Below are 20,422 nucleotides of genomic sequence, written 5' to 3' on the forward strand. Positions count from 1 at the left end.
GTGAAACTACTCACTTGAAGTCTGAGTCCATTTGGCAGGGAGACAGGGACAGGGCAGCTGTAAGTTGGCACGGTTACCCTAGGCTAGTCCATCAAGAGCAACCTCACTTGAAGGAGGACTGAGAGGTTGGTGCTGTGGTTTAATACCAGGACTGCTGGCAGCTCCTACCTTGTGACCTGGGATTGCAAGGTGATCCATGAAGAGCAGCTCTGAAATATCATCAGACATGCTCTGAGGGTATGCCTGCTGCTGCTTAAGTGCTTTGGGGAAGGGATGCCTATTAAATGTGTTCAGTATTTTTCTTTCCTCTTCAATTATATCTTCTCTCACTGTTTTCTTTTTCTCCCTCCTTGAGGAAACAGCCAAAAAGTAACTTCTTCTTGTAATAATCAGATGAGGTTTGCTAGCGTTAATTCATTTAATAAACTTGTTATGCCTGATGCTGGGCTAAGTTCTGGAAATATAAAATTAAAAAATACTGTTTGTACAATCGATGATTCAGTCTAGTGGAAGAGATTGGAATCAGACAAACAAGTAAAATAAAGGGTTATTATGAGTATTATTACTAAGGTATTTATAAAATGCTATAATTCATATTACTGGAGAAGTTATCTAAAGCAGAATATAAATGATAATCATACATATAATAAAAAAAACTTTGCTAAGCTGAATAAGAGTATGCCTACAAAGAACTCACCACAGGTAAATCATTTCAGGCAAATTTATGAAAAGAGACCAATGATTAAATACATCCTGAAGAAATTGAATTTTTTAGTAATTATCTTACTTTGGACAAAGATTACTCGCAGAAGCAAATAGTGATCATTTCTGGAAGAAAGCTCCTCCTCATAAGGACCCTTATTATTATTTAAATGGTTTTGATTGTGTAACTATAGTTCATTACAGGACAAAGAAATGGTATTTTTTAATGCTCTATATTTTCCCTAGAGTTTCTAGTTGCCTTTATTTTAATTATTGAGGGTTTTTTTCTTTTCTGTTGCTTCAGGCCTTTTGCACAGATATCTTCTTGGTTTTTCCTTTGATAATCCTCTTGAGTTGAATCCAAATGGTTCTTTGTAGCACCTCTCACAACTTTTCCACTACAGATCATTTCCAGAATATGGTCACATGACCAGCTGAATGCAAAAATAAAATTCAGTTTCTCATTAGTTGATATATACCTCAAGTAGCTTTCTGTGTCACTTTAGATTTGATGCAGCTAAATATAAGAGAATAGTCAAAACTAAATGTAACTAGAACAAGATAAAATTTTATTTCTCTACTAAACAGAGAAATTTGGAAATAGGCAGCACAAAGCTGTCATGGTGAGTTCATATTGTCAAAAGGGAAAAAGCTTTCTTTTTCATTATCCACCAGTGGCTTTCATTTTCAAGGAAGCCAAAATGAATGTTGGAGCACCAGCCACCATGTCTACAAAATAGAAGGAAAAATTAGAGGAACATACTCCCTTTCTTTAAAGGATAACTCCATGACACTCCCCTCACAACATATCCACAAGTTACTAGCAGAATATGGTCATATAACCATCTATAGCTGCAAGGGAGGCAAATAAATGTCATTGTTTTTTAGTTTAGCTGGAATGAGTCTAAGTAAAAACTTTCTAATTGCTGAGGTAGAGAAAAAGAAAAGAATGGCTCACTATGGGGAACAGATTTCTATCTCTTCCATGTCTGAAAATTTCTTTACTTTGATCTCACACTTGCTTGATATTTTGGCAGAGTGTAGAATTCCAAGTTGAAAATCATTTTCATCAGAACTTTGGAAGTGCTTTTCTACAGTCATCTGGCATTAATAATATTGTCCTACAAGAAGTGTCATATTTGATTTATTTATGTTTTTAGTATCTGCATGTTTTTAGTTCTTTATCCTTGTTTGAAAATTTCACAATGATTTTTCTACTTACTTTCATTTATCATATCTTTTACCTCTTCAAAAGTGTGTTCCCTTATTTCTTTGAGAATTTTCTTTTATTAATATCCTAAAAATTTTCTTTCTACAACTTCCATTAATTGATTTTTAGACCTCTTGGATTGGCCCTCTGTCACTCATCTTTTCTGTCATATTTTTATCTCTATTTCCTTTCTATTTTAATTCATGGATGAAGGTATCTCGGAATGCTTTTTTATTTTTAATTCTTCAACCCAGTTCTTCTACTGAATGTGTGTTTTGTTTTGGCAGTAATACTTTAATCATCAAGATCCCATTCTTATTCTCCAAATCTTCCTTTTTCATAGCATTTATTATACTGTGGATGAAAGGTCAGCTCACATGTCTCTGAGCATATTTCTCTTGTTAGTTTTTTTTTTTGGTAGTTTTTCCTCTAATTGAATATCCCTATTTGTTTTGAAACCATTTTTTATTTGTTTATCTTACACTCAATTTCATGTCCCATTTTATTCTTCAAATATTTAGTGATTCTTGTTTTTTCCATTTATATTTAAGAATGAGGACTTGTAAGAATTTCAGCTAAAATAGCTCATAAAAGAAATTCATACCACTGAAAACATTATAAAGTGTTGGAAGAACACACACACACACACAAAACACACACACACACACACACACACACACACACACACACACACACACTTGAAAATATGCTTATTTCTAAAATAAAAAATGAACTAAAAGCCTTAGCTGAGTATGAAGATAAAAAGCAAGTGGCCCATGGGGGCATCAGATTAGAATATAGGATGAATGCCTAGTGGAGAAGGTTTTAGGATCAAGGCCATTAAGCACAATGAACTTGGTGTGAACTCCTGAATAAGGCTCTAAGCCTGGAAGAAACATGAGATCCAACTAGTCTGAAAACTATGTGATAAAAGATTTTATCCACATGAAATTGGAAACCTGAGTCTTTGCAGTGGAAAATATGGAGTTCAAATTTGCACTTCACTCATAGGGAAGGAACTATCAGCAGAAAATGAACATAGTACCTGCTCCAGAACTGGTAATATTCAGAGTCTTAGCAAAGGCAAATTCAAAATTGTCTAATACAGATATTCTGTAGCACAAAGCATCAAGTGCTATCTTGGCAAACAAATATCAATAAAAAGATGGTGGCATTGGGGGGGACAGTAATTATAAAGAAAAAAACATAATGAGATTCAGCAAGTATAAGAAATAGAAAAAAAATTATACTCAATGAGCTACAAGTAATAAACCAAGTTGAAAGTGTTAGAAAAAGAAGGCAAATTTTGGAAAAAATGAATATTTAAGAATGAAAAAACATAGCTAAAATGTTCTAATGTTGATGAAAACTATAAACCTACAGATTAGAGAAGCTCCACAAACCCTAAACAGAATAAACAAGAAGAAACCACACCATAGCACATCACAATCCAAATGCTGAAAATCAGTGATAAAGAGAAGATCTTAAAAGCAAAGAAAAAAGAGCCACATTATATACAGAGGAATGAGATTAGAATGATCACAGATCAGAAATGGTGCAAGACAGACCTAGTGAGATGACACATTTAATGTGCTGAAAGGAAAAAGTGTCAGCCTGCAACTCTATATCCAGTGAAAATATCTTTCAAAAATGAAGGTGAAATAAGGCCATTTGTAAACAAAAGCAAAAGCTGAGAGAACTTACTGCAAGCAAAATCATACTAAAAGGAAAGTTATAGGAAGTTTTTCATGCTAAAGAATGTTTCCAAATGGAAACCCGATTTACACAAAGAAAGGAAGAACACTAAACATGGTAAATATAGGAATTAGAAAAATATGTGTGTGTAAACATTTTCCCTTATTTAAAAAATTTCTTTAAAAGCTGAATATCTGTTTAAATAAACATAACAAAATGTGTTAAGTATTTTATAAATGCATAGCATTGACATTGACAATAACAGCACAAAGGATAGTGAGGGGAATGGAAGTGTCCTGTTGTAAGGTACTGATTTGTATGGGAAGTAAATAATTAAGATAGACTATGAGAGGTTGAAGTTACTTATTGTAAATCACACAAATAAGAAAAGGTGAACCAAAATACCAAAGCTAATAAATTAATCAAAAACAAGGCAGGAAAAGACAACATAGGAACAAATAATTCAAATATGAAGCAAATAACTAGATGACAGAATTAAAATCAAACAAACTGATAATTTCTTTACATGTAAATTATCAAAATACTCCCTTAAAGTTAGATTTTTAAACTTCCTTAAAAGCAAGAAACAACTATATGCTATCAATAGGAAAATAATTTCAAATATAAAGGCACAGTTTAAAAGTAAAAGGGTGGAAAAAGATAAATTACATAAACACTGACATAGCTATATTAATAACAAAGTAGATCTTATCTTACAATGAGGAATATTATCTGAAATACGACATGACATTAAAAATGACAAATGAAACAAAAGTACATAATAATTCTAAATGTGTCAGAGCATCTAATAACATAACTTTAAAATACATAAAACAAAAACTTACAGACAAAAGGATATATAGGAAAATTCACAATTAGAGTTGAAGATTTTAACATTCATCTCTTAGCAATTAATGAACATATGTAGAAAGAATAAGCTAAGGACATCAAAGACTTGGAGAAAAATATAAATCAACTTGGGTTAGCTGACATTCATAGAACAATATACCAACAATCACAGTAGACTTTCTTTTCAAGGGCATATAAAATATCTACTAAGCTAAACTATAAGCTAAGCTCAAACATTCAGAAGGATCAAAGTCATGCAGAGTATGATCTCTCATACATACACACAAATTTAATGGAAGTAAATGCCAAAAATAATCTAGAAAAAACTCAAATATTTGGAAATTAAGGCACTTCTTAATAATCCATTAGTCAAAGAAGATATCACAAAGGGCATTATTAAGAATTTTTAAAAGAATGACATAAAAATCACATCATATCAAAATGTGCAGAATAAAGCCAAAACAGTATTTAGAAAGAAATGTACTGCTTTAAATGCTTATATTAGAAGAGAAGGTATTTTTCAAATAAATTATCATGTTTCCTTATTAGTCAACTAGGAAAACATAGGTAATTCAAAGTAAGTGAAAGGGAGAAAATAACAAAGTAAGAATGGAAGTTAATGAAATAGAAAACATTCACACAAGAAAGAAAATTAAATGAAAGGAAATCTGGTTCACAGAAAAGATAAGAAAAATTAACTTCTAACAAACTCCTAGATCCTAGATTAGCAAAAGGACTTTAGTGGCATGCCAATGAAATGTAAGATCTGTAGATTTAGAGTACGGTCCAATGTTAATTTTTTGGTTTTGATAATTGTGTTATGATTATATAAGACATTAACATTTAAGAAAGCTGGATGAAAGGTATGCAGAAATTTTTTGCACCATTTTTTTGGCAACATTTTTCTAAATCTGAATTGTTATAAAATTTAAAAAAGAAAAAGGAAATCTCCAGGGTAAAAGAAGGAGCTCCATTAAGAAAAAAGGCAAGCCACTGATTGGGAGAAAATATTTGCAGCATATACATCTGACAAAGACTTATATAAGAAAATAGAGTTCTTACAACTGAATTATAAGAAAACACACAGCCAATGAAAAATGGGTAAAAGATTTGAATAGCTATTTAATAAAGAAGATATATAAATGTCCAAAAACACATTAAAAACATGCTCAAAATTACTAAATTATCAGGGAAATGCAAATAAAATCACCATACTATAACACTAGATTTCAAATATAATGCCTAAACTTTTAAAAGACTGGTAACACTATATATATATATAGGCTTACATGCAGAGCAACTGAACTCTCATACATTGCTATTGGGGATTTGAAATGGTACAACCTCTTTGAAAATCATATGGAAGTTTTAATTGAAGCTAAACATTGTCTTAACATATAAGCTAGCAATTACATAGCTAAGTATTTACCGCAAAGTAAATAAATAAATAAATAAATAAATAAATATTTATTTATATCTCCAATGAAACACATAAACAAGAATGTTCATGCAGAGTTATTCAAAATACTTCAAGCTACAGTAATTAAGACAGTGTGGTACTGGCATAAGGCTGGGCATATACAGCAATAAAATATAATAGAGTCCAGAAATAAACACACATGTGTATGGTCAATTGTTTTTCGAAAAGTGTGACAAGACCTTTTCAGTGGGGAAAAAAAACAATCTTTCCAACAAATGGTGTTGGGAAATTGGATATCCATATGCAAAAGAATTAATTTGGTCCCTTACCTTATACTAGATACAAGAATTAATTCAAAATGGATCAAAGACCCAAATAGAAGAGCTAAAACTATAAAACTCTTAGAAGAAAATATTAGGAGGAAATCCCCATTTGAGTATAAATTTGAATTTGGCAATGATCTTTGGCTATGACACCAAAAGCATAGCCAATAACAAGAGTAGATTAATTGAAGTTCATCAAAATTTAAAACTTTTGTGAAACAAAGGACACTATCAAGAGAGTGAAAAGACAATCCACAGAAAATATTTGCAAATCATATATCTGATAAGGGATTAATATTCTGAATACATAAAGAACTCCTAAAATTCAAATAACCCAATTCAAAAAATGGCAAGGGACTTGAAAGTATATTTTTCCAAAAATGGTATTCAAATGGCCAAAAACACATGAAAAGATGCTCAGTATCATGAATCATAAAGGAAATGCAAATCAAAATCATGAGATATCACTTCTCACCATCAAATGGAAATTATGAAACAAAAGCAAACAAACCCAAAACTCAGATAATGGAACCCTTGTGTATTGTGTTTAGGAATAAAAACTTCTGTAGAAAACAGTATGGCATATCCTCAAAAAGTTAAACATAGAATTACTATATGATCCAGCAATTCCACACCTAGTATATACCCAACAGAACTGAAAGCAGCAACCTAGACATTGAACACCCACATTCATTGCAGCATTATTCAGAGTTGCCCAAGGATGAAATTGCCCATATGTGCATCAAGATAAACAGATAATGAAAAAGTGGTATCTACATACAATGAAATATTTTTCAACTTTAAAAAGGAATGAAATCTGATACATGCTACAATGTGGATGAACCTTAAAAACACCATGCTAAGTGAAATAAGCCAGTCACAAAAGGATAAATCTCATATAATTCCACTTATAAGAGGTACCTAGAATAGGCAAATTCATAGAGACAGGAAGTATAATAAAGGTTATCAAGGGCTGGGAGAAGAGGGACATGAGGGAGTTATTATTTAATGGGTGTGGAGTTTCTACTAAAGATGATGAAAAAGTCTTAGGAAAGGATAGTGGGGAAGGTTGCACAACATTGTGAATGAACTTATTGTCAATGACTTATACACTTAAAAGTGATTAAAATGGTATATTGTATGTTATGTATATTATATAATACAAAAATATGAAAAAATACCCCCAAACTTGAAAAAAGGCAAATGTCCACAGAGAAAGAGGAAGAAATAAATTATGGTATCTTCCTACATTGGAATGCTATTCAGTAATAAAAAAGTGACAATGTGGATAAACCTTAGAATTATGAGCAAATGAACCCAGACAAAAAATAAGTATATGCTATATGGCTCTATTTATATGAAGCTCATGAAAAGCCAAAACTAATCTACAGTGACAGAAATAAATTAGTTGTTAAGTAGGGTTGGGGGTTCTGACTGTAAAGGAGTAAAAGGGAACTTTGAGGGGTGATGGGATGTTTCATATCTCAATTGGCATGGTGGTCAGACAGGTGTATGTATTTGGTACAAATCATTCTATTCTAAACTTCTAATGAAGGCATTTATTGTTTTATTGACATAGCTCATACCTCAACAGTTGATGGAAGGAAGGAAGGAAGGAGGAAGGTAAGAAATAGGGAAGAAGGCAGGAATGAAGGAAACAGGGAAGAAAGAAAAAATTGTATAGCTCCAGCAATTACAGTAGGGTAATATTGGCATAGGAAAGGTAATTACATATGTTAAATAAACAGGGAGCCCAGAAATAATTCCACATATATACACAAACTTGTCAAGAACAGACATGGCACTGAAAAGGAGGGGAAAGATGAAGTGGAAAAATAAGAGCCACGCAGTCAAAACCTGTACTATCACTGCATCATACACACAAATTCCAGACGAAGCAAACACCTAAGCACGGAAGACAGAATTTTACAACATTTAGATGAAAATATAAGAGAATAACTTTATGGTTTCAAGGTATTGAGGAATTACATCAGATACATCATAGCCCCTGCACCTCTCCCATAGGTATGTCATAAAATTGAGAAATGTGATTACACCAAAACTGTAAACACTCCCCTGAAAGCCAATGGATAAAGGTGAAAGCTAACCACAGACTCATGACAGGTAGCTGTTAGCACATTAAAGCCAAGTTTTTGTATCTAGATTATTCAGAAGTTCCAAGAGTCTCAGTGTAGCTTTAATGCTTTTATCATTTCAGAAGTGCAAGTGCTACTAACTTTCATTAACAATATTTGAAAAGTTAACTATTTGTATTTTAAAATATTGATATGTTATTAAGATTCAATATAGCTACTGACTTGTGCTACACATCACTCTAGTTGATTTTCATATTTTGTAAAAACGTCCCTCAGCTGCTGCTCAATGACAGAAAGAGCTGCATTTATAATCCTGGCCTCAAGATCTTCCAGGGAAGGAGGTCTTGATGAATATAGGACAGATGGTTTGAACATGACCCCACGAGGAAAAGTCTAGTAGAGACAGATCAGGTGACCTAGGTGGTCCAGCAAGAGGTTTCCTCTACTGAGCCATTGTCTGAGAAAGTGTCATTCAGAAACTATTGCATCCAAATATGTTAAAATGAACAAATTTCTTTTCAAACCCACAAAAGTGGAAGAGTAATGTAAATAATTATACTGACAAATGATATATTTGTAACTGTATAGCATTTAAACTTCTAAGGTCATTAAAGCTTACAATTTCACTAAGACTTTTAAAACACTCTGCATAATGAATACCTACAAATTTCCAACTAAAAGTGCTTATTTTTCTTTCTCTCCACATTGTTCTCTCAGATGTTTCAGACATATTTGAGCCTATATTGATAGGTGTGTATGTACTCATAATCACACTAAATCTTTTTGATTTAGTATTTCTTTTAGCAATATTATACCATTTGTATTATTCAGGGTTCTCCAGAGAAACAGAGCCAATAGGATATATATATATACATATGTGGCATTTATTATGAAGAGTTGGCTCATGCCACAGAAACATAGCCAATAAGAGAGAGAAATGTGTATATAACATTTATTATGAGGAATTAGTTCCTGCAATTCTGGAGCCCTGAGAAGCCCCACAGTCTGCCATCTGCAGATTGGAGACCCAGGAAATCGGTGGTTTGGTTCAGCTCCAATATAAAGGCTGGGAACCAAAGGTGTAAATCTCAGTCCCAAGGTGGGAGTAGATGAGCTGAAATGTCACAGCTTAAGCAGTGAGGCAGGAAAAAGGCACATTCTCCTTCCTTCACTTTTTTTGTTCTATTCAGGACCCTAAGAGATTGGATGATGTCCACCCACATTGGGAAGGGGCATCTACTTTCCTGAGTCCACCAATTCAGATGTTAATCTCACCTGTTAACACCCTCATAGAGACACCAAGAAATTAAATTTAACGTGGGCACCCCATGGCCAGTCAAGCTGACACATAAAGTTAACCATCATATCATCCATCTTTGTTCTGCAGGGGATGTTGAGCGAAGAAAAGAAGGTAAAGAACATTGCACATGGATCCATTTGTGTAAAAAGAAGGGATCATGCTAACTGCACACATATAAATGTACAGTGTATATATTGTATATATACACACTAGCTCACAGTTCTCTGTAGGTGGGGAGAACAGTGCTTTATGGCTAGCAGGCAAAGGCAAACGTGAGGTTCTTTTCATTGATGAACAGAAGGTCAAGTTTGTCTCAGTTTTTGCCAAACTGTGTAGAAGAGGAAAACAACTTTCATGAGAAGAACTAAAACCACTGGGAAATTGCTTTAATAGCTAAATGGGGGAAAGACAAAGATAAGAGAAACCATCACAGATAAAACAGCCTTCAGTAATGAAGCTAGCTACAAGCCATAGTTTAGGATTTTTAGTTTGAAATTAAACCAGTGTTGAGTGTTGATGGGACTAAAGATTTTAAAATACACATCGAAAACGTGATGTCCAAATTCCCCCCCAACCTTCCCCAAGGGATATGACCTAATCAGGGTTGTGATTACAGTATTCTGAAATGGAATTTCTTACCCAAGGCAACTAGGGACATCGAAGGTTTGAGGAAAGTAAAGGTCTGCGTGGAAGTGTCAGGGCCCAAGGCAGAAGAGTCAAACCAGGAGCAATGCCTGAAGGATTAGTAAAACTAAATGAGAATGAATGGCCAAAATCAGAAGTGACACTAAAGTCAGATATACAGCAAGGAATATAGGATCATAGAGTTAAGAACAGATGAGACAAGTTGGAAAGTAAGAAGAAAAAGCAGGGTTTCTGAAAACATGCTGGTCTAGCTTAACAGGGCATCAGACGTAGAATATGGGTTTGCTGACTTTAGGGTTAGAATGGAACAGGTGAATACAGACATACCTCAGAGATATTGTGGGTTGGGTTCCAAACCACAGCAATAAAGCAAATAATGCAATAAAGCGAATAATGCAGTAAAGCGAGTCAAAGGAATATTTTGGTTTCCCAGTGTATATAAAAGTTATGTTTATACTATATTGTAGTCTAAAAGTATGCAATAGCATTATGTCTAAAATAACAATGTACATACCTTAATTAAAAAATATTTTTTTGCTAATATCTGACCCTTCGGGGAGTTGTAACTGCTGATCATACATCACAATAACAAATATAATAGTAATAATGAAAAAGTTTGAAGTATTACAAGAATTATCAAAATGTGATACAGGGACATGAAGTGAGCAAATGCTGTTGGAAAAATGGTACCAACAGACTTGCTCGATGCAGGGTGGCCACAAACCTTCAATTTGGAATAAATGCAATAGGCATCTGTGAAGCACAATAGAGTGAATCACAATAAAAAGAGGTATGCCTGTATTATTATTTAATAAACATAAATTCTGTGAATGGATAATGTATATTAATGTTTTTACCTATTTCACGACTCCATAACTTGAATAGTGTACATGTTGTGGGTAAGCCCACCATGAAGGCACTGTTGTCACTCTCATCACAAATAGTCAAATAGAAAAGTTAGTGTCTGAAGGAAGTTATACCTTTCAAATTCATTCCTATTTCCAAGATAGAAAGAATTATTCCAATATGAAGAAGGAAGAGTTGTTTACTCAATGTGACAAAATATAAACATTATTTCTAGAATATTCTACATGTTAATTCAGGTTATTCAGTTGAACTTAGATGTTAGTCACTCCTCCTATGAGTCATCATTTACCGCCTGCACTCAGGGATGGCCGAGTCCCACTGCCAGCATCTTTGGTCACACATAAAGGCCTCTGTCATTTTCCTTAAATATCTTTGCTTTTGTGTCATCTTGTCAAGGCACCCACATACCTCTGAACTTAGTGAACATAAGAAGGCTTGACATGAACATAAAACTTTTTCTCTCTTTGATCTAATTCCCCAGACAACAAGTTTTCCCCCTATCTTTCAGCCAGTCCAGCAGCTAGGGAACTTACTTTAGGGTGCTGGTTTTTGTTGATATTAAGCACAAGTGACAGTCATCTTTGCCTATAAGTAGTCATCACACATATGACCCCACAGGGCTTTGTAATCCATCTTTCCTCACTGTTTCATTGTCTTGGGCAGAGAAACTTGTAAAACATTCCTAGCTGGTAGCACTCCCCACTTATCAAAGAATATTTCATTTTGAGAGAAATATAGTTAACCACCACCTTAGTGCCGAACATTAGCAACCTTTCTAATTGGCAGAAAACTGTCTTGTCCCTCCCTTCCTCATTATCCCCTCAGCTCCCTACTGCCCCTATCTACTAAGAATCCACACTTTAGTTCTGCTTCAAGCTCTGCTTCATGCTCTCCCTTGGCATAACTCCATTTATTACCATTTAAATCATTCCCACTTCAGCAGCATGCCCCCAGACACTTCCCATACATAGAATTTTCTCTTTTCTTTCTTAGCAAAACACTCTTGTCCTAGTTTGTATGTTCTCCAGGCCACATTCCATGCTACTCTGGGAAATGATCATTTGCTAATATGTTAATATGTATGAAGAATATATCCTGTCCCATCTACATGATAAATTAACATTGGGATTAAAATTACCCAAAGGAGAACTCCTAATGTGGGAAAATTTCAGGTAAACTTGTATTTAGACAATATTTTCAGACAGGTGGCTGTGTCTTGGAGTGTTCTTCAAATCCCTTAAGCTTTTGCTGATGCATTAGAAGTAACACACAGTACCTTACCCAGGGCTGATGGTCTGTGATGCAAACAAATAACCAACATGTTTTATGTTTCTCTGGTCTCCTTTCCCTTTCCAGGTACTAGTCACTGTAGTTTACTACACAGTATTTAGACAGGTTAGAGAGAGAAGAATCAAGTAAATCAAGTAAAGTTTGGCAAAAGGTTTCTCCTTGGAAACAGAACTGGGAGAAGCAGATGGTGAATGTCACACTGGGTCAGCTGCAATGGATGGACACCAGGGGGGAGCCTCAATGGGCTGTGTGTTGTCCACCTTGGGCATTAGGCAGTGCTACAGATCTGACTTAGGCCGCTCTTGTGAGTAGCAGCCACTGAACACTGTTAATGTTTTGATGAAAAGAGCTGTGTGGATTGTTTTTGATCTGCATATTAACAAAGAAGAGAAAGACAGCCAGGTTCTTTCTTAGAAGCAGCAAGAAAGACATTTTCCCCTGAAAATGTGCAACTGCTGGATAACACAGACACACACACAGACACAGACACCCTCCCCACAAACGAAAAACCCTTTCATCCAGAATCTGTGCTTTGCTTTCTTTTATTCCTTAGTATATATGTGAATGTGTGAAAATGCACAACACTCAGACGTGCAGCCCGATTGAGTGAAATCTCTTATAATGTGCATCTATTTAAAGCAACAAAACAGATGGAGGGTTTATGAGCAAGGCTGGTAAAAGTAAAACCAAATGATTGTAATAGTTGTACTTTTAATAGGATTCCCCGCAATCTAAAACATTATCCCCCAAGGAACAAATTGTTCTATAAAATTATGTTACTTAGGAAACAGACAGTCTGCCCTGACTTTGCAGAGGGAACAGAGGACTTCAGGACGGCCTTCTACTGCAGTGAGCTCTCAAGTCAGATCACTGTCCAGGGAAAGACAGTACAGGGATGTCAGGCACTATGATCCCCAAAGACAAAGCTCACTGGGATAGGGTAAAAGGCAGAAAGATGAAAGAGAGACAGAGGGTATGAAATATGTCTGAGCTTTGATTGAATTTATTACCTTCTAATCCTCTACTTTAAAAAACAAGGTTTGGGAAATTCCAACTGATTTAAGATAGGCATGCAACTTTGCTTCCTCTTGTACCAATTCAGACCAAAGTCTAGCTCTAGCATAGCAAATGCTGCTTAACAAACAGTGAAACTGTAAACAACCCAACATTAGTTCATTAAGATTATCCTTTTTTAAAAGAAACAAAACTCGCTATAATTCTACCACTAAGATGAATATACCACAGTGATGACCTTTATGTAAATCATAATTAAAGCTAATCTTACTTAAAGTTATTACCCCATTTTGGTTGAAAATAAACAACTCAGAGAGAAGGAAACAATGTGGTCAATAACTCACTCCACAAATATTTTTTGCCTCCAAAGCTCACATTGAGGGAGACATTCCTGCACATGATACAAATGGTTCTGACATTAAGAAAAGTAAACAAGTAAGAAAAATAAAGATGGAAAAATTCTGTGGTCAGTTCACAAGTGCTTTTTTATTGTTTGAGGCAGGGTTAAAGCCTTTTATAAAGACAAGGATATATGTGCCGCTAGATTGGATGTGACATTGGACTAGTCTAGCTGCCCTTGCACAGTAATCTGGGTGCCCATAATATGCCGTGGACAAAACATGTGTTGGTGCTTCTAAACAAAGAACCAGGGTGAGACCTAATACAGATAGTTTAAAGCATTATTCCAATGCTGTTTTGTAGATCAAATAAAGAAAGGCACTCGGTTCTGATTATTAATGGATTTGAGAGATGCTGGCAAACATTCAATATCTTCTAATTTTTAATGGTCTTGAGGATTTTAATCTAAATTTGTTTCAATATCAGATTACCGAAGGTTGCATAATATATAAGAGGGAGTCCTGCCAGCCTCAATGCAAGCTATTCAAGCACTGGGTGGGCCCAGCAGGCCAGAGGCTGTCAGAATGGCCTAGAACTGAGAAAGGTTCTTCTTGGATGTCTCAGGGATTCTGAGCTTCCAAAGACTTTCACAGCAGTGATTATCTAGTCTTTTGGTATTTATTTATAACCTGGAGGATTCTCTTTCAGGTTTTGCTGTCCTCACACTGACCTAACACTGGGAGATCAAGGTCAATGAACACCTGGCTTAATTAGAAGCAGCAACAGTAAACACTATTGTGTCAAGGGCAGCCAGCCTTTCACATCCCTTCAAGAGTGATTTTCCTAGTATCCCAGTATACGAAATGAAATTACGACCACCCAACTAGTACGAACATGCTTATTTTCCTGGTACTATTAGCATTGGAATCCAGCCAGTGATACAGAAAGATCATCTCGCAAGCTCTGGATCTTATTTCTGAGAGAGATCCTGAGGAAGATACCAAATTCAAAGTATTTGTTCCTTCCATTAGAAACTGTCCTGGTGGGTGTCCTCTATAGTCTTCACTTTTGCTTGTGACTTTCTGGCCCACCACTCTACCTTCCATTACCTCACCACCTTTAAATAGCACCCAAAGGGGCGTGCCAGCTCCAAACACAAATATGGCCATAGATACAGCTGGGAATAGATATGATTTAAGAAAATTAAACAAACAAGTAAATGAATAAATCAGAGTCCTTGATGCAACCAGACCCTGGTGCTGGGGCAAGATGCCTAGCACTGCCTAAGAAGTGGATTTAGAAATGAACAAAACAAGGTGAAGTCCGTGCCTTTGCAGGGAGGGACTCAGGGGAAACCCTTCACTCCAGTACAGAAACTGTAACATGACACTGTCTGTGAATGTATGACCTGGCTGAGAACTTAACCCCCTGTTCTCTTTGGCCTGTGATAAAGGATGGTGCAGAATGGGGGCTACATAGACTACAAGAGATTAAAATTTAAGGTGAGTAAGGAAGAGTGGCCTTCCTCTAAACTGTGACTATTTCACTAAAAATAAACCCACAGCACAAAGGTATCAGAGGCATCTCTACTCAATAGTCAAGCGGAAGACAGAGCCTCTCACTTCACAAAACAGCCACTGAGCATGCTCAGGGAGGCCCCAGGTGTGACCTCTGCTCCCCTGTGAGGAGCGGAGGGGCCAGGCAATCTATCATGGTGTTCATCCTGTCAGCCCTGGTGCTTCGCTGCCACTGTCTGTCACCCTGGGGATGAGACCTGCTTAAGGGCGATCATGTCAGTCTCTATGTGCCCACTCAGTCTAAGGCAGAAGGATGATCTGACAGGCCTGGCATAGTCAGCAGAAGGTACCAAGTGCTGAAGTCATAGCCTCCCCACAGAGATGCAATGTGGGCCTTTGCTTGCTTCTTTAGCTTTTCCTTTATTTTTGCTTTCCCTTTATCTTTCATTCTCATGACATGGGCTAAGGCATAGAGAACTTGCCTTCAGAGCTGGTCATCTCGGATAAACCTGTTGCCTTCTGAGTTTTTCCCGTAGTAAACATAGCGACACTTCCCCAGGACACCTACAAAGAAAAGAAAACACATGGTTACAGGGGGCCCAGGCAGGACAGCAAGGAAACATGGGCGCTGCAAAATAGAGATGCACCATGACCACAGATCCAGTGAGACTGCCAATGGATTAAACTCCAAAAGGGAAGAACTCTGCTTTATCTTCAGGGCTGACATTTGAATAAAATGACCCCAGAGCATAGGCACTTCAGAATAACATGTTTTCTGTGTGATTTCTCTTCCGTCTTTTAAAGGCTCTTCTAGTTTGCCAAGTACTCCTCAAAATCAAGCATGATTCTTTCCCTTTTTCTAGGTGTTTAGGCGAGTTTCTGAAATTGGAAAACTAAGAGTTCAAAGATGGGCCAAGCCCAAGCAAAAGATGTAAAACAACCTTCCCAGTCACAAATAGAATGTGACTATTTTCAAGTTCTTTATTGTGAATCAATATTGTTAACTTCCAGAGAGAATGCTCTAAATCCCAGGAGGCATCAAGCACATACGGAATGATTAAGGAAGAGTGGTGGTGTGGACCAAAGGCCACATGAAAAGTAAGAAGAGCCTTCGACATTAAATGGCTTCTTACAGGCACCCTGCACTATAGTCTCAGGTTGGAAGGCATTTGATTCTCATCTTCAGTTTTATTTTAAATAATTCTGTGACTCCATACACAGCTTTTCTTCCTTCAAGATTATAGAAGGACTTAAGTATGAAAAATTCCCCATGACTGGGGTCAAACCTTTTAATTAACTCAATATTTATTATCAGAATCCATAAGAAATCACCTCTATAGTTCTTATGGAAACTTAGTAGAATTATTAAGAAAAAATCAGTTTTTCAAAAACCATTCATAACAATTTTCTTTCTGTCATCTTATTTGCTTCTAATTTTTGAAAAACTAACTTAACAATTCAGTTTCCCAGAGTTTTTATTACTTATAGCACTCGAGTCCCTGAAGTGTGCGTAACCAGAAAAAAAAGAAATGTCCATAAAATATTAATTCATGAACCACAAAACTGCCTGTAAAAATAGCTGCTAATATGAATGATTTTTTTTCTGTCTGTTAATAGTATGAAACCAACAATCAGCATCTATTGTTCATTTGAGATAAATCACCACTTGAAATTATCCAGCTTCTTCACATCAGAAGTTCTAAGCAGTAAATATTTTCATGATTGTACAAGAGGTATTTCTCCACTACAGAACTATAAGCCTTAAATAAAGATTAAAAGTAACTCTTGGAGACTTTTAAGGACACAGCAGATGCTTCCTGGTTTGGATGGCTTGGGGCAAAGGTGGGATTGCTGGGGTCACAGAGTCTCCGAGTTGGCAATAGGAAGAAGATGACATTATCCCATGGCTTCAGAACTGCTCTTGGGCTTACTCTCTTTACTCCTATTTCCTGCCACATTCCCAGGAACCAGGTTCCTGTGGGCCACTCTTTCCCCTTGGCCATGCTTTCTCTTTGGCCCCTAAACCCCAGTTTCTGCTTTTCAGTATTTGTCTGCTGCCTGGAAACATTGAGCTTGGATGAAACCTCCCTGAGACCTTTCCTGAGCCTTACAGTATTCTTCTGGCTGTTGGCACCTAACTGCTCCCTTTATTGTGCTGAATTATCTATCACCTGTGGTGATACCAACACTGTCCCCAATGCTGGGAACTGTCTGTGGGACCACTGGTCAAGCTGCATTCCAGGAACAGCATCCCCTACAGGGTTGGGTGGGAGTGTCTCAGTGTTTCTGAAAATCCACAAAGGGCTTCCTTAAACATAGTTGATTCAAAGAACCCTCAAGAATCTAGAAGGATGAGCTGAGGGATGTTCATTTCTTTCTACAGCACCAGGGCAGCATGAGTTTCTACAAAAAGAAATGGATAGGGTTGTCAGGTATTACAAAGAATACAGTCTTCCTCTTGAGTGAAAGAATGAAGGGCAGAAACACACATGCACACATACACACACACACATACACACACATACAGACAGGCACATGCACACCACCAGACCAGTGGACACCCTCTCTCCTGTAAACTCGCCAGAGCATTCAGGGAGTGGATTTCTCTCTCTACGCTCTCTCTATAGTAAACTTCAAGTCCAGATCTTGCCTGGGTGCAACTCGGATGGCAAGTGCCATCCTGGAAACAGACTGCAAATTCCTGGAACGTGCGCTGTACTATGGAGGGAGGTGAAGTGTTCTGAGCCACATTTCCAGGCCTTCTTTCTGGTCGGCGCTGATAAAAGTCCTTTTTAAGACCTGCCCTATTCCTTTGGGCCTGCAAGCAAGAATGTTTATAGACATCCTGGTGAGAGAGGGCTGTTTGATGAATGCAGGAGACTCTGGTGAGGTGTCAGAGCTTGGAGAATGAGGCCAGGACATGAGGTATTAATATTGTCAATGATCTCTTGACGGGAAAACAGATAGTGTGCTCGCCGTCAGATGTAAATAGACATCAAGTGCACTGATGACAAAGGGCAGACTTCAAACAAAGGGGCTGTGTGGTAGGGAGCAGAGCTAGTCTCTGTGCTGGCAAGAACCTGATCTGAAAAGACGCTGTCAGGGCTAGAGACAGACCCAGGATTGTGTGCGGTGACAGAAAACAGAGATGCTGACAGAGATAGCGGTGCCATATTATGCCAAGGAAATTCTAACACTGTCTGCTGCTCTAACAAAAGCTGACATCACTCCCTATCACTTGGGGTCTTCTCTGCCTGCTCCGGCAGAACATTTCTCCCCAGATGTCACTACAAAACCCGCCGGTGTTGTGAAGCTCCTGGCAGCCCTGCTCTGGCTGTGCACTGGGGTCGCAGGGCCCAGAGAGAGCCTCGGCGGATCTAAGTTTGCACTTTGCAGGAGGAGCGCGCTCTCCCCCCTGCTAAGGTGGCTGCTTGAGGTGAGCCGGGTGCCAACGTGTGAGGAGCTGTCACCTTGGATAAAACCCTTAGAGGGAAGGCACTCAGTCTGCGGGCTGCTCCAGTGAGGGGCAGGGACAGCCTGGCAGCTGCAAATGAAATCCAGCTGCTGCTGCTCTCTTGGGGGTGGGGAGGGAGAAAGGTGGTCTGGCTAGTGACAGTGAAAACCGGCTGAAATTTTGGAACTCGAACTACGAATTCCTTAAATTAAGCAAGTGTTGCCTTTGTTGAGACTTGTACCCAAGCTCACAGTTGGGAAGTGATTATCCTCCAAATAGGACTTTAATGTTCAAAAAATAAATAACATTAACGAGCAATGAAAAAAAAAACCTACAGTCCCATGTATGGCCATCGGGCTTAATTTATCATGATGGATGTTTGAAAAATAATGGGATCAGGTCATAAATTAAGCGAGATGGCGACATGTTTTTCTCTTCCTTGTCTCCCTATGGCCCTCTTTCTCCCATCAAGGCAACTGCCATACACTGTGAAAATTACAGAGGGAACAGTTTGCTTGCAGAGAACATTTTGACGGGGAGGCACTCTGAGGCTGAAATTTGGGAACCCGCTGGTTGGTGACTCAGTAGGCGGTGGTTTCAGTGTACATCTGCAATGCATTCACTTGTTTGTATCTCCTTGAACTATAATGTCTTGGGACTGGAGGGGGAACAACACGTTTAATGGCATATGTAGTGTTTTTAATTAAAATATCTGGCTTCGGCCATAATAAGTGGAGCAGGCTTGCCATGCATCAGGCCAACGTGTAGCTGTCTGTGCAAGGGTTTCTTTTCGGGGGCCCTGAAAAATGACAGTGTGCTGTCCCCTGGGGAATCTTCTCTTGCCAAATGAGACTCCTAATTTTTCTTAAGTAGCCAGCTCTCCCAGCACCATAATCTCTTAAAACTATAATAATGAAAAAAATGTATTGGGAAGAATCTGTGTTAAAGAGGTCCTTTACCTTTTAAATGTTTCCCCCCTCTGAAATGGATGTTCTAATTATGCAGGTTAAGTTATGACCTTGGGGCTGCCTGGGTGGGGGGTGGGGGTGGGAATCAGCCTCTTTTCTTGACTGCAGGGCTGCGAGGGCAGGGGCAGTACCAGACTTGGCCAGGGAAAACCCTGACTACCCTGAGAAGGAAGTCCTTGCCCACTCAGGCAGAGCACAGCAGATGTCCCCGGACTCCCTCATACACTGGATGGCCTCCCACCACCCATCACATTCCTGCCATCTATTTAGTAAGGGAAGATGCGAGAGGGGCTGTTTTGAAATCCAGCCCTGCTCCTAATGGTTATGTGACCATGTACATGTCACTCTCCCACACTGGGCTGGTTTCCCTACTTGTAAAATGAAGGCAAGGGGCCAGATAATTTTAGAAGTTCATTTTAGTTCTGAAATAGACAATTTTAATATTTTCAAACATTTCCTTTATGAAAATAAGGATGTCAAGTCCAATATTACCTGATGGAGAAGGCAAATCCAATGGTCAGTTAACCAAAAACTTGATTCGGACCAAGCCAGCCCATATTCCCATAACGGGTACCTCAAAGTCCTGGAGGAAAGATTCCCACTAACTTTTCTACAACCTGTATTTCCTACTCAGAGCTGGGAAGTGCTAACAACTAATAGCTTACATCCCACTAGTTTTGACATAAGCTTCAGTTTCATTAACTCCATATTCAACAGAACTCAAGGCTAAATA

General features: G+C 37.5%; 1 protein-coding gene across 1 annotated transcript in view; it reads right to left on the reverse strand.

The window, feature by feature from the left end:
- The window catches only part of LRMDA (leucine rich melanocyte differentiation associated), a 1,121,568-nt gene that overhangs the window by 89,717 nt on the left and 1,011,429 nt on the right, over nt 1-20,422 (reverse strand). The window contains exon 9 of the mRNA XM_073240793.1: nt 15,750-15,831. Coding sequence (XP_073096894.1) covers nt 15,752-15,831 — 80 coding nt within the window. The 3' untranslated portion in view covers nt 15,750-15,751. The remainder of the gene's footprint in view (nt 1-15,749; nt 15,832-20,422) is intronic.

Source organism: Manis javanica, chromosome 7 (assembly GCF_040802235.1).
Source record: "Manis javanica isolate MJ-LG chromosome 7, MJ_LKY, whole genome shotgun sequence".
Taxonomy (NCBI): Eukaryota; Metazoa; Chordata; class Mammalia; order Pholidota; family Manidae; genus Manis; species Manis javanica.